The 14,553-nt window shown below is 49.3% G+C and overlaps 1 protein-coding gene across 1 annotated transcript; it reads left to right on the forward strand.

The window, feature by feature from the left end:
• The first annotated feature begins 162 nt into the window (after positions 1-162).
• LOC123775738 (histo-blood group ABO system transferase 1-like) lies at positions 163-14,173 on the forward strand. Its single transcript, XM_045771242.2, has 4 exons — positions 163-402; positions 982-1,017; positions 2,084-2,212; positions 8,550-14,173. Exons 1-4 carry the CDS (start codon positions 386-388, stop codon positions 9,235-9,237), a joined length of 870 nt encoding a protein of 289 aa, XP_045627198.2. The 5' UTR covers positions 163-385; the 3' UTR covers positions 9,238-14,173.
• Positions 14,174-14,553: the final 380 nt, after the last annotated feature.

Below are 14,553 nucleotides of genomic sequence, written 5' to 3' on the forward strand. Positions count from 1 at the left end.
GACCTCAGGCCTCAGCTCTGTGGAAAACTGGACGATGTGGCTGGAGAGGGCATGGGGGACAAAGGAGGCTGCCGGTGGGTGGCGGCAGGGGGGTGGGCGGGGAGGTGGACCCCGCCCGGCACAGTGTGGGGCCTGGATGGGGTGGGTGTGAGCCAGCCCTCATCCTCCCATTGCCCAAATAAAAGCAGGACATGGGACCTTAGTCACAATGAGGTAGACCTGTGTGAGGACTTCGAGGGCACAGGGAGAGAGAAGGAGACGTGGGGGGTCTAGAACCTCGGCAGTTCTCACAGACCGTGAGGGGTGACCCCCTTTCCTTTGCTTGGGCTTTAGCCTCATCAGTTTATCACTGGGAAGCGTGCAGCATCCTCAGGGCTGGGTGGACATGCTCCGTGGATGTCTGTGAGTGAGCACTGATGGGTGGAGGAAGGAGGGAGGGAGGGAAGAAAGAAGGGAGGGAGTGGAGGAAGGAAGGAGGAAGGGAGGAAGGAAGGAGGGAAGGGAGAAGGGCAGGAAGGAGGCTGGCAGGAAGGAAGAGGGGAGGAAGTGAGGGAGGCAGACAAGAAGGGAGGGAGGTGGGCAGGAAGGAAGGAGGGAGGGAGGGAGTGGAGGGAGGGAGGAATGGATGGAGTGGTGGGAGGGAGGGAAGAAGGGAGGAAAGGAGGGAGGGAGGAAGGGAGGGAGGGAGTGGAGGAAGGAAGGAAGGAGGGAGGAAAGAAGGGAGGGAGGGAGGAAGGAAGGAGGGAAGGGAGACGGTCAGGAAGGGAGGCTAGCAGGAAGTAAGGGGTAGGAAGGGAGGGAGGCAAACAGGAAGGGATGGAGGTGGGCAGGAAGGAGGGCGGGCGCCCTGTGGCTGGCTGCCGGCTCCTGGCAGAGTTGGCTAACTGGACAGGGAGGCTGGCACCTCGCAGCTGTGGGCACAGACTAACGGGCTCTGAGAAGTCTCTAGTCACTTCTCCCTGACGCACATCTTCTCCACAGGCTGCTTTACCCCAAGGCCCAGCTCCTCAAACCCATGTAAGTGAGTAAGTCCCTGCCGTGGCCAGTCGCTCCCCGTCACCAACAGCCTCAGGCTCTCCTGGCTCTTGCTCCTCTCCAGGGCTGCAGCCTTTCCTTGCCTTTCTTCTCCTTCTTTCACTGTCTCACAGCGGCAGGGTTCATTTTTAATGGGTCTTGCGCCATGGAAGGCGCCTCTCACTCTTGGTCCTGGGGAGCCACAGATGTCCACAGAAGGCACAGAACCCTCTCTTATTTCTTCATGGGGATGGAGGACAGGGGTGTGGGCTGGCTTGTCCCTGAGTTCTTTCTACGGCTGCTGATGTCAGAGGGACCACAGTTCCGAACTGGTCCCCACAGCCAGGCCTCCAGACCAGCGCCCACGCCTCCTGCTTGTACTGCCCAAGACAGCGTGGCAGCCCGTCTCTGTGGCCTCAGACAGGAAGGTCCCCCAGAGGCCTCTCTGATCAGCCCTTGTACAAGCAGGGAAACTGAGGCTCAGAGAAGTGAAGGTACTTGCCTGAGGCCCTGCAACTGGGGAGGGACCAGTCGGGATCCAAGCCCAGGCCATACGACCTCCCTGCCAGGAGAGCTAGAAATGCACGCTGTCCTTTCTGAAACCAGTACCCACATCTCCTTGAAGTTCTAGAGCGACCAGCCACGTGAGGCCACGGGCTCTTGACACGTGACCATTCTGGAGTGGGACGTGCTGTCAGCGGGAAACACACTGGATTTGAAGCACTTAGTACCCCCAAATTTAAAATATCCTGCCAAGTGTCCAATATCCTATTTGCTGGGAAAGGGGCTTAGTTCTTGCCTCACTGAGACACAGTTCCTCCCGGGAAACAGGGTTGGTGGCCTCCTGGAAGGAGTGTCCCATGGGACCCAGCACCCAGTTGGTGCATCGGAGACACTCCAAGCAAGGGCAGTGAGGGAATGGGAATGTCAGGGCTCAGGACTGGAGGTCTGGAATCCTGCCTGCTTCTCGCTCGGCTGCTCCCAGACTGTGAAACTTGGACAAATCCTTCCCTTCCACGGCCCAGATGTCCACGCCCTGCTCTAACACAGTGTGACTTGTTTCCCGCAGGAGGGCCGACGTGCTGGTCATGACCCCCTGGTTTGCTCCCATCATCTGGGACGGGGTCTTTGACTCCGCCATTCTGGACGCGCAGTTTGAAAGCACCACCATTGGGCTGACAGTGTTTGCCATCAAAAAGTAAGTAAGGTCTGGGCAGCTGCGCTGCAGGAAGCCCGCCGCAGTGCCAGGGGAATGGGGGGCGCTCGTCACTAGGGGTCACTCTTCTCCAGGATGAGGTGCTCTCGGGTCGTGGGGAGGCCTGGGTGGCTTGATGCGCAGATGAACTTGGTGGGATTTGCAGGGGCCACTAGGCACAACCCCCGCTCAAAGTAGCAGCCCCACACCTGAGAGTCAGCGCTCCAGAGGTCCGCGCATGGACCTTTGAGAGCCGTGCAGCCCCCACTGTCCTCTCACAGGGGCCAGCTGCAGGGCCAGGAGCCCAGCCCCCGCACAGCCCCCAAGCAGGTGCTCTGTGGCCCCGATCCATTCCCAGAGACGCCGACTGAGGCTTCGTTTCCTAATCTGCCAGAGCGGGTTCACCGTGTGGCAGAGCCGGATCTGAAACCTGCAAGTTGCATCGATGGCTTCGGGGTTTGCTTGTTTGGGTGGAAAACTGGCTTGTGTCTTAGGTAGCACGTCTTCATCTTTGCACTCTGACGCCCGTGGACCTTCCTCGTTCTTTTGAGGGGCTGCCGCTCCTCCAGTCCAGAGGCTCTTCATTCCCTGCTTGGGCTGTTTTACAGAGTTGCCTACGCGGCACCCTTGCGAATAACATTTTTACAGTGAACGTGTGCATGCCCACCACCTACATCCCACCACTGACGTCGTTCCCCCCCTCCCCGTTCTCCCTAGTGTCGTTGGCATATAGCCGACACGGAACACCGCGTGACAGAGTGTACAAGAGATGGTGTGACGGGTGTGCGCACAGTGTGTTAACGCCACTCACCGCGCTGCCCGTCTCCTTCCCAGAACTTACTTACCTTCCAGCTGGAAGTTTGTACTTTGCCCGACTTCACCCATTGCCCCAGACCTGCACGTCTTGCCTCCCGTTAACCACTCACCTGCTCTCTGTTGCTGCGGATTCAGGTTTTCTACGATTCCACATGTCAGTGAGATCATACCGTATTCATCTGTCTCCGGCTGACCTGACTCACGTGGCGTAATGGCCTCAGCTTTCAACCGCGTGGCTGCAAACGGCAGGGTTCCTTTCTTTTTCAGGGCTGAGTGGTACAGGTCTCACGCTTTGTTTATCCGGGCATGTTGATGGACACTTAGGTTGGTTCTCGGTCTCGGCTATTGTAAATAATGCTGCAGTGAACGTGGGAGTGCAGTTATCTCTTCAAGAGTCTGATTTAATTTTCTGTCCCTCTCCCCGTCTCTATCATCTATCTCTTTCCATGCCGCCAGAAGGCAGATTGCTAGATCATAGGGTAGTTCTATTTTTTTAAAGATCTTATTTACTTTTTTGAGAGAGAGAGAGAGAGAGAGAGAATGTGAGCAGGGGAGGGGCAGAGGGAGAGGGAAAGAGAATCCCAAGCAGGATCCCTGCTGAGCACAGAGCCCAACGTGGGGCTCAGTCTCACCACCCCGAGACCATGACCTGAGCCCAAACCAAGAGTCAGATGCTTAATCACCCAAGCCACCCAGGCGCCCCAGGGCAGTTCTGTTTTTAACTTTGGAGGGGCCTCTGTCCTGTCGTCCATGGTGGCTGCACCAGTTTGCATTCCCTCCCAACAGTGCACAGATGTTCCCTTTTTTCCACGTGCTCACCGACACTTGTTAACTCTTGTCTGACTCTAGCCTCTTAACAGGTGTGAGGTGGTAACTCATTGCAGTTTTGATTTGCATTTCTCTGATGATGAGGGATGTCGAGCACCTCTCCACGGACCTGTTGGCCATTTGAATATTTTCTTTGGTATGATTTCAACTTCTTGAGTTTTCTAAGATTTGTGTAGTGGCCTAACATATGTTCTACCCTGGAAAATGTTCCATGTGCCCTTGAGAAGAACATGTGTTCTGCTGCTGTTGGATGGAATGTTCTAGGTATGTGTGTTAGGCCTGTTTGGTCTGTAGTATTGTTCAAATATGCTGTTTCCTTACCGATTCTCTGTCTGGATGATCTATCCATTTTTAAGAGTGAGTTATTAACGTCCCCAATCAATATTGTATCGCTACTTATTTCTCCTTTTAGTTTTGTTAGTATTTGCTTTATGGATTTAGGTGCTCTGATGTTGGGTGCCTAAATATTTACAGTTGTTATTTCTTCTTAATGGATCGAGCCCTTTATCATTATATAATAACTTTTGTCTCTTTTGATCATTTTTAGCTTAAAGCCTACTGTGATATAAGTATAGGTACCCCCCTTTTCCAGGCATTGTTTCCTTGAAATATCTTTTTCTTTTTCTTTGCTTTTGGTCTGTGTCTCTAAAGCTAGAGTGAGTCTCTTCCAGACAGAATATTGTTGGACCTTTGAAAAAAAATCTATCCATTTAACCATTCAATGCCTCTCGACTGGAGAATCCTTTTATGTTTAAAAACATCTAAAGTGGGGCGCCTGGGTGGCTCAGTCATTAAGCGTCTGCCTTCGGCTCAGGTCATGATCCCAGTGTTCTGGGATCGAGCCCTGCATAGGCTCCCTGCTCAGCGGGAGGCCTGCTTCTTCCTCTCCCACTCCCCCTGCTTGTGTTCCCTCTCTCACTGCCTCTCTCTCTGTCAAATAAATAAATAAAATCTTAAAAAAAAAACCAAACATCTAAAGTAATTATTGCGAAGTAAGGACTTACTATTGCCATTTTGCTCACTGTTTTCTACCTGTGGGCCTTTGTTACTCACTTCTTATCTTTAGCTTTGACACTTTTATCATAATCTTTTCTGTATCAATTACAGGCTTTCCCTCTATAGTCACTAAGGCTTACATACACTATCTTCTATGAATAACCACCCTGTGAAGCTGATGCCAACCTGACTTCAATAGCTTACGTAAACTGTTTCTCATCCTCTCTCCCGCACATGTTAGGCGACTGATGCTACAACATGTATTTTTAAATATTGTGTTTACACGAACAAATTATTATAGTTTGGTTAGCTTTTATATGTTTTTTAACCTTCGAACTGGCGTTGGGACGTATGCACTGCCATTACAACATTAGAGAATCTGACTTTGACTATGCGTTTGCCATTACCAGTGAATTGTATAAATGTATTAATATGCTCTTACGATGTTAGTTGGAACCGTTTCCTTTTTGCTGGAAGACTGGGATGCCCTGTAGCATTTCTTGTAAGGCATGTCTGGTGGTGACAAACCTCCTCAGCTTTTGTTTGGGAAAGGCTTTATCTCTCTGTTTCTGAAAATCAGCTTTGCTGGGGTAGTATTCTTTCAATATTTTTGTTTTTGTTTTTTAGAGAGCGAGAGAGCATGCGAGTGGGAAGGGAAGGGCAGAGGATGAGGGAGAGAGGGAATCTTAAGCAAGCTCCATGCCCAGCACGGAGCCTGACCTGGGGCTTGATCCCACCACCCTGAGATCTTGACCTGAGCTGAAATCAAGAGTCAGATGCCCAACCGACTGAGCCATCCAGGTGTCCCAGTATTTTGAATATACCATCTCACTGTCTCCTGGCCTGCAAAGTTTTGTTGAGAAATCTTCCCATAGTCTTATGAGGGGGTTACCTTATACATGATGACTTGCTTTTCTCTTGCTACTTTGAAATTTTTCTCCTTGTCTTTGACTTTTTTAAGTTTATTTATTTTTTTAGTAATCTCGACACCCAGCATGGGGCTCAAACTCACGACAACAAGATCAAGAGTCCCACACTCTTCCGACTGAGCCAGCTAGGCACCCTTCCTGTCTTTGACTTTTGACAATTTAATTATAATGTATCTCTCTGTAGCCCTTTTTAGATTCAAACTACTTGGGGTTCTTTGAGCCTCATGAATCTTGATGTCCATGTCTCTCATTTGGGAAGTTTTCAGCCATTATTGCTTTAAACATATTTTCTGTCCCTTTCTCGTTCTCTTCTCCTTTGGGATTCCCATAATGCATACAGTATTTCTTTTCGTGGTTTCCCATAAGTCCATAAGCTTCACGATTGAACATTTTATGATACTGGCATGATTACTAATCTACCCATCTGTTGGTCCTTCTGTCTCAGTCCATATTGCTTTTGATAGACATGAAGGTAAATCTGGGACGTCAGCACACCATCATCAACCAGAGTTCAAGATGTGGTTATGGTTTTTCTTCTCCCCGGGTGAAATGTACATACAAACGTTTGCTGAGTTTTGGCAAATGCGTATAGTGTGTAACCAGAATCCTTTTCTCTCTCATGCCCCTTCCCAGCCAACGCCCCCCCCTTCCTCTTCCACATCACTGTTCTGATTTTTTTTCCACTCTAAGATTAATTTGCCTACTGGAATTGTAAATTACATACTGTTTTGTGTTGTCTTTTCTCACTAAGAAGCATCACTTGGAGATTTATCCGTGCTTTTGTACGCATCAGCAGCTCTTTTTTGTTGCTCAGCATTCCGTCAGATGGGTATACTATAGTTGTTAATCCATTTTCCTTTTGACGGACACCTGTTTCCAGGTTTTGGATATTGTGAGTAAATATGAGTTTTGTTGGACAGATCTTTTGTGGATGTGCATTGTGTCTTTTCTTGATTAAACATCCAGGAGTGGAATTGCTCAGTCTTAGGTTAGAGTCATATTTAGTTTTGTAATAAATTCTTGACATTCTCGCAAACGGGTTGTAGCCTTTTACACCCGCACCCACAACATGTGGAAGTTCTGGTAGCTCCACACGCTCCGGGCATTTTGTGATGTGAGTCGCCTGTAAACCTTTATACTTAGGTCTTTGTACACACGTACGAGGAGCTCTGCGGGGTGGAGTCCTGGGAGCGGAACTGGGGGAAGAATACACACATTTAAAGTTTTGATGTATTGGTGGCTCTCAGTCAGTAGAGTGTCCACCTCTCGATTGCGGGTCATGATCTCAGGATTGCGGGGCAGAGCCCATGTCGGGCTCTGTGCTCATCGGGGAGTCTGCTCCTCTCCCCGTCACTCTCTCTCTCAAATAAATAAATAAATAAATAAAATCTTTAAAGTTTTTATGTATTTTCTCATATGCCCTATGGAAGGATTATAATAATTGATGTTTTCATTACAGGCATACGAGACTGCCTGCCTTGCCTTACCCTCAACCACACACCAAAGTATTCACTTGCTCATTTGTTACAAAGTTCTTTACTGAACACTTAACTGTGTGTGGGCTACAGGGATAAGGCAGTTACCTGAACAGGTGAAGGCCCCATTTTCATGGAGCTTTATTCTAGTGGGAAAAGACAGAAGAACAAGAAAACACAAATTCAAAATATGTCAGATGGTGATTTGGGCTCCAGAAAAATAGCTAAGGCTGGGTCAGGGGGTAGAGAGTGATTTGTTTTCATATTTATTTGTGTATTTATTTGCTCCTTTTTACGGAGTTCTAATCTCCACCTAGAAAAATACAGCCGTCAAGGGCACACCCTGCTGCTTACATCGGCGTGTATCTGCGCAGGTGCCCGCAGAAGGAGCTGTAGGGCACGGGTGGGTCTGGGCATTAGTCAAAGGACGGAAGCTATTGTAGGGGTGAGCATTGCAGGGAAAGGATCCCAGCCTGAGGGAAAAGGAAGTGCGGAGGCCCAGAGGGGCATGCCTGGCATGTGTCAGGAACATCAAAGAGACGCCTGCCCAGACAAAAAGATGGAGGAGAGAGGGGAAGGAGATGAGGTCAGAGGCAGGTCTTGTGGGATCTAGGAGACCACTGTAGGAGCTTGATTTTCTTTTTTCTTTTCTCTTTTTTTTTAAGGAGAAGCCACTGGGGGGGTCAGGAGTTGGGAGAGATTGATCATTAGATATTATCCATCATCTGCATGTTTGCCAACCTCATGGATTAAGAAAATACCTTATGATTGGGGCTGCGTGCTCAGTACAAGCGATCTGCGGGCCTCCTCTTACTATACAGTTCATACACTGTCTTTAGCTAGTAGATTGGCTCTGGTTTTTATTTTTTTGTTTTGATTTTTCTTTGTAGTAAAATGCACATAACATTTACCATCTCAACTATTTTTAAATGCAGTGTTACCAGTTCGCATCGTTGTGCCACCATAGGGCCGCCCATCTTCAAGGCGTTTTCCTCTTGCAAAACTGAAGCTGTGTGCCCAATAAGCACTAGCCCCCCAGGGCCCGTCTCCCAGCCTCTGGCACCCACCCTTCTGCTGTCTATTTCTATGAATTTGCCCATTCTAGATACCCCCCCACTTTAAGTGGAATCAGACAGTGCTTGACTTTTGCCATTGGCTAATTTCACTTAGCATGCTGTCCTCAAGGGGTGACTATGGTATTATAAGCTGTTTTTGCCCAAGTCTGTGCTTCTGCTGCTGTTTGATTCTGTTTAACACCCGCCCTCTCTTTCCTGGGGTGCTTGTCGTTGGTCTTAGGTACGTGGTCTTCCTGGAGCTGTTCCTGCAGACGGCGGAGAAGCACTTCATGGTGGGACACAGGGTCACCTACTATGTCTTCACCGACCGGCCGGCCGATGTGCCCAGCGTGCCGCTCGCGGAAGGGAGGCAGGTGGTGGTCCTCGAGGTCCGAAACTATGCGCGCTGGCAGGATGTGTCCATGCACCGCATGGAGATGATCAGCAACTTCTCGCAGGAACGCTTCCTGCGCGAGGTGGACTACCTGGTGTGCGTGGACGTGGACATGAAGTTCAGCGACCACGTGGGCGTGGAGATCCTGTCCCCCCTCTTTGGCACCCTGCACCCCGGTTTCTACAGGGCGGCCCGCAACGACTTCACCTACGAGCGCCGGCCGCGGTCCCAGGCCTACATTCCGAGAGACGAGGGTGACTTTTACTACGCAGGAGGATTTTTTGGGGGGTCGGTGGTCGAGGTTCTCCAGCTGACCACGGCCTGTCACCAGGCGATGGTGGTCGACCAGGCCAACGGGATCGAGGCCGTGTGGCACGACGAGAGCCACCTGAACAGGTACCTTCTCTACCACAAGCCCACCAAGGTGCTGTCCCCGGAGTACCTGTGGGATGAGCGGATGCTGCAGAGGCCACCTTTCCTCAGGAGACTGCGCTACGTGGCGGTACCCAAGAATCACGCAGAAATCCGGCACTGAAGAGCCCGGGGCCCCGGGGGCTCTCCATACGAGGATGCAGCCTTAGCAGGTCTTCCCCCGGGCAAGGGATCAACCAAAGATTTGGTGCTGTGAATGAGTCCCTAGGCCTCGGTCTCCTCTTCTGGAGAAGCTCCCACCACTCATCTTGTATTTAAACTGGGCTCATCCTTCATGGTGCCACAAGGTCACCTTCCCCAGGAAGGTTTCTTTGATTGTCTCTTCGCTCTGTATCTCTATAAAGAACTTACTGTGTTCCTTTGGCTACACCTGCTGCCATTCTGCTCACGTTTCCCATTGGTCCAGCTCATTACAATGTGAGCTCCGCAGGGCGGAGGCTAAGACTTCTTTTCATAGATCAGTACCTACCGCAGTGCCTGATGCCCAGAGACTCTCAAAACGTGACCCATAAAAACCTGGTGTACCCTGGACCCAGACAGTGGGAGAGGCCCAGCCTGAAAGCACTTTTCTGGGTTTGGTTTGTGTGTATTGGTAGCTTGTTGCTTTGGGTTGTTTCTTTTTCTTATGGATTTGTGGGAGTTTGTTATGTGTTTTGGGTGTTAGTACTTGTCTCAGACACGTGCTAAAAATCTCTTCTTCTACCTCAACTCTTTAAATGTAGGTAAATTGAGGAACTCATCCCCAGCTCTGAAGTCATGAAGATAGTGTCTGATGTTCGAAGATAGTGTCCAAAAGCTTTATGTTTTTGCCTCACACTTAGGTCTTTAATCTACTGATATTGACTTGCTTTTAATGTAAGGATTCAATTTAGTTTTCCTTTCTCTGGATAACCATTATCTGAGCACCACTTATCAAAAACATGTTTGAAATCTTCTGGGAAAGTTCTTTTCCCTGACTTTCAATATCATTGACTTCCTATTGTCAACTGTCCCCATGTGCCTGGGTCTGTCTATTGGTCTGTACTTGTGGCGATAACACACCATCCTAGTTACTCTAGGCCCATCTTGCCATCTTGTCCTGCAAGTCCTCCCACCTAATTCTTGAAGAGTATTTTGATTGCTCTTGGCCTGTTGCATTTCCATCTGACTTTTAAATCTTTTGTCAAATTGTAGAAGGGAGCCTGCTGGAGTTTTTAATTTATTTAATTTGTTTTATGTTTTTTAAACAGAGAGAGAGCATGCAGGCAAGAGGTGGGGGTGGGACAGAGGGAGAGAATCTTATGCAGGCTCCATGCCCAGTGTGGAGCCCTACCGGGGGCTTGATCTCGTGACCCTGAGATCATGACCTGAGCCAAAATCAAGAGTCAGACGCTTAATGGACTGAGCCAGCCAGGTGCCCCTGGCTGGAATTTTCATCAGAATTGTGCCCAGCTGAGTAGTGCTGCCCAGTGGCTGCTGGAGATGGCCACATGAGTGCCCCTCCAGTCCACCCGAAGGCTCACGAGCCAGGGCTCAGTCCTTTTGAGGCTGGAAGGGAGACTGCCGCTTCCTCTCCCCCAGTGTCTGGGGGCTTGCTGGTGGCCATGGGTGCTCCTCGAGTGCTGGTACGCCACCCCCACATCTGCCCCCATCTCTGCAGGCCATCCTCCCCGTGTGCCCGTCTGCCCCTTCCTGAGCAGGCCAGAGTTCACAGAACACAACACACGAGATCCTTCTGTTGCAGGAATTCTCTGTCTTTAGTGCCTGCAGTTCTTGGTCCCACTGCTTCAAAGAATGAAGAGGTAGGCCAGGTGAAGAGTGGTGGGCAGCAAAGCAAAGTATTGAGCGAGAGTGTAAAGCTCCCAGAGAGGGAGGGGGGCCCGAGTGGGAGGGGAGCCTGAGAGGGTTTCCCTGGAGTTTCTAACTTTAGGGGTTTTTATGAGCTCTTTCGGGAAACTATCTTAAGCACTCAGGGAGTGCTGAGTTGTGCCAATCAGGGCTTTGGCCACCTATCTGTCTACCTATTAGGTTAATGTCAGTGTGTTCATGGTCTTTTTTTGCTGGCATCTGGGGCTTATGTCTTAACTGCCCCTTACCCGTGATAGGGACAAACGCCTCGTGGTTAGTTGCCTTATTTTAGGACATTTTGCAGAAGTTGTTTCTGCAAAGGTGCAAAGCAGAATTCAGTGCGGTCCTGTCTAAGCTGTAAAACAGGATGTCAGTGCTGTTTGACCTTCGCTGTCCTGACTCCGTATTTTCTCGTTGGGGACCCCGGCCCTGACCACCTGACTGTCCCACTAACTCAAAAATCACTTGATGAGCAAATCAGCTCTTGAGATTGAAAAACAATCTGAGCTTCCCCGTTTCTTTCATTTTCGGTTCAGTTTCTCTGTCTCTCTTCTTGTCCATCGGGTTCATGCCTTGGAGCACGCTGCCCTGAGCACCCCTGTCCTCTGGTGTGGTTTAGACTCCCTCAGACTTAAATGAAATGACGATCCAAGACTAGCTCCCCAGACTGTGACCAGCCAGAGTCACCCACAGACAGCGCCCCAGGGTGGGGCTTTGTGGCTGGCCCAGGGTGTCCCTGCTGCCTTTCTTACTTGAAATGCAGTGTCGCAGGGGACACAGCGCAGGAAACTGTGCCTGCGGTGGCTGCCCGATCCCCTCCCTTGTTACGTTGAGAATGTTTCTCTTGATTCTTGCTTAGTGAGAACTGTAATTTTTTCCCTTAAATCAGGAGTGGATTTTGAGTTGGGTCAAGTCTTTTTGTAGTCTACTGTGAGAATCATAGAATTTCTCTCTTACTGTTAATATAAGTGACCTGTAAATGCGAAGTCCTCATTTCTGGGCTTCATTACCCTCACAAATCTGGAACTGACCCTACTTGGTCATGGCGTATTACTCTGCCTGTTGGTTTCTTCTTTCTTTTGTCCCTAGTCACCAGGAAGACCCATCTATGGTGGTGGTTTGGGATCTTCTCGGGAGACTTTGCCATGGAGGTCCAGATAGTCTGGGAGATTGAATTCAGAACTCTTACTTTCTATGCTCTATGACATGTGAATCATCTCGAGGTTTGTTCTTGCTCAAAAAGCCTGTGGGACCTACTGTCATTTATGGCACTAAACACCTGCTGGGCTCTTCTTCCTTCTGTGGCACATGCAGCTCCTTCTAGAGTCACGTTCAAGTTTCTACTTCTTGAGTCAATTTGGATGATTTACATTCTCTTGGAAAACTTTCCACTTCACGTTGCTTTTCAAATTTGTTGGCAAAAAGAACAGGATTTTAGCTTTACAATAACTTCCAGTCTCTACAATCTAAAATCGTACCGTCTTCTCTCTAATGTTGTTTATTTGTGCTTTCTTTCTCCTTTCCGATCTTCTTACATGAGTATTGAAGATTATCTTCTTTATTTTATTTGTTGAAAGAAGGATCTAGCTATTGTTGGTTTGTTTATTAAATGGTAGTTTCTGCTTTATGCTTATTAGGTTTATTCCTTTAATTTTAGTTTGGTCTATTTTTTCTAGCATTCTTGAATGGAATGCTTAGTTAACAGGATCGTTTGTTTGGAATGCTTCTTGTTTCTAAGAAAAGCACGTGGCTTTGACTTTCCCTCTGAGTGCAGCGCTGGTAAGCTCTGGCCCCGGGCGTTTCCAGCCAGTGTCCACATTGTCACTCCTTTCTAAATACTCTGCTTTTATTTCCTCTTTAACTCAACATTATTTAGAAGAAATCTTAAAACTTCCAGTAGTTGGGTGTGATTCCTGTTGCTATTCTTTAGTTGTGTGTTTCTGGATGTATAGTTTCGTCGCAAGAATAAAGCAAGTGCACAATTTCAACTCTGGGGAGTTTATAGAACTTCTTTCATGATTTACTGATGGGTCATTCAAAACGTTGTTCTGAGAGGTTGCAAAGAATGTACGCAAAATGGTACAAACACTTTGGAGAATGTCTGGCAATCTCTTGGAAAGTTAATATGCACCTACCTGTAAACCCCCAGTTCCACTCCCCGGTATTTGCCCAAGAGAACTGAAAACACACGTCCACTGAAACACTTGGACAGGAATGTATCTATCAGCGTTCTTGGTAACACCCCAAACTGGAAACAATTGAGATGTCTGCCAAGAGAAGAGCAGACAAGCAAAGCAGAACATTCGCACGGTGCACAACTCCTCAGCACAGAGAAGAAATGGACTGTAGATGCATGAGGAACGCGGATTAATCTCCAGAACACCACGCTGAGCCAGATTTGAGACCCAAGAGCACACAGGCTGTGGGATTCCATGTGTCCGCTCCAAGCAGGGCCAATACGCCTGCATGGTGACCGATCCCAGACCGCAGCTGCCACGGAGGGAGTTGGCGGTAGTTGTCTGGACAACGGGCAGGAGGGGACTTTTCGGAGGTGATGGACATGTTTTTCCTCCTCATCACCTGAGGCAGTTCCAGGTGATGAAGGGTGTATTGCAGTTGCCGGACATGTTTGGTGTGTTTACTGGCTGTAGATGGGACACCCGTTAAGAGGCCCAAGACCCCCCCTGTGTCAGTCACAGCATTCTAAACCCTGGGGTTTGGTTAGTGCCCGAGGAGTCGTAACCAAGTACCAGAAGGCGTGTGGCTGGAAACAACGGAAATTTGTTCTCTCCCAGTCCTGGAGGCTGGAAGTCTGAGATGCAGGTGTCAGCAGGACCGTGCTCCTTCTGAGATTCTGGGTGGAAGAGGCCTCCCTGAGTCTTCCAGAGCCCAGTGGTGGCCACCCACCCTTGCCCTTGGCTTGCAGCTTCCCCGCCCCACCTCTGCCTCGCACAGGCTTGTCCCTCCTCTCTGTCTCCTCCGGGGCAGCCGTCCTCTGTGCCTCTCTCCTCCGCTTATGAGCCCATCAGTCACACTGCGTTAAGAGTCCGCTCCACTCCGCTATGACCTTACTTTAATTTGTGTCTTTATTGCACCTGCAAAGACCCTATTCGACGCCAAGTCGAGTTCACGGGTGCCAGGGGTGAGGACTCAACCCATATTTTGGGAGGACACAGTTCTACTAGTAACATGGATTAAATCAGCCTTTCTGTTCAAATGCTCTGTGCGTCTGCTGCCTTTTTTGTTTTAATAGGTTTTGTTTTTTCAGAGCAGTCTGAGGCACACAGAAGAACTGAGCGAACAGTGCAGAGTCTCCGGGGCCCCCCTTCTCCTCTGCACCAGGTCCCCTGTGCTGACATCCTGTCTTCGTGTGGGACATTTGTTATGGTTAACATGTAAGACCATATTGGAACATTCTCGTTAAGTGAAGTCTGGAGCTGACATTAGGGGTCACTCCTTGTGTGGTACATTCCATGGGTTTGGGAAAATATAGAATGACAAGCACCTGCCATGACAGCATCGGACAGAGAAGTTTCACTGCCTCAAAATCCCCTCTGCCTGTGCATCCCTCCCCCCCACCCAGCCTGAGATG

This window comes from Ursus americanus, chromosome 18 (assembly GCF_024610735.1).
Source record: "Ursus americanus isolate L20-20 chromosome 18, mUrsAme1.1.p, whole genome shotgun sequence".
Taxonomy (NCBI): Eukaryota; Metazoa; Chordata; class Mammalia; order Carnivora; family Ursidae; genus Ursus; species Ursus americanus.

Coding starts and splice junctions, on each gene's coding strand:
- LOC123775738 (XM_045771242.2), top strand. Junction 1,018..2,083: donor GCCCAGCTCCTCAAACCCAT/GTAAGTGAGTAA, acceptor TGTTTCCCGCAG/GAGGGCCGACGTGCTGGTCA. Junction 2,213..8,549: donor ACAGTGTTTGCCATCAAAAA/GTAAGTAAGGTC, acceptor CGTTGGTCTTAG/GTACGTGGTCTTCCTGGAGC.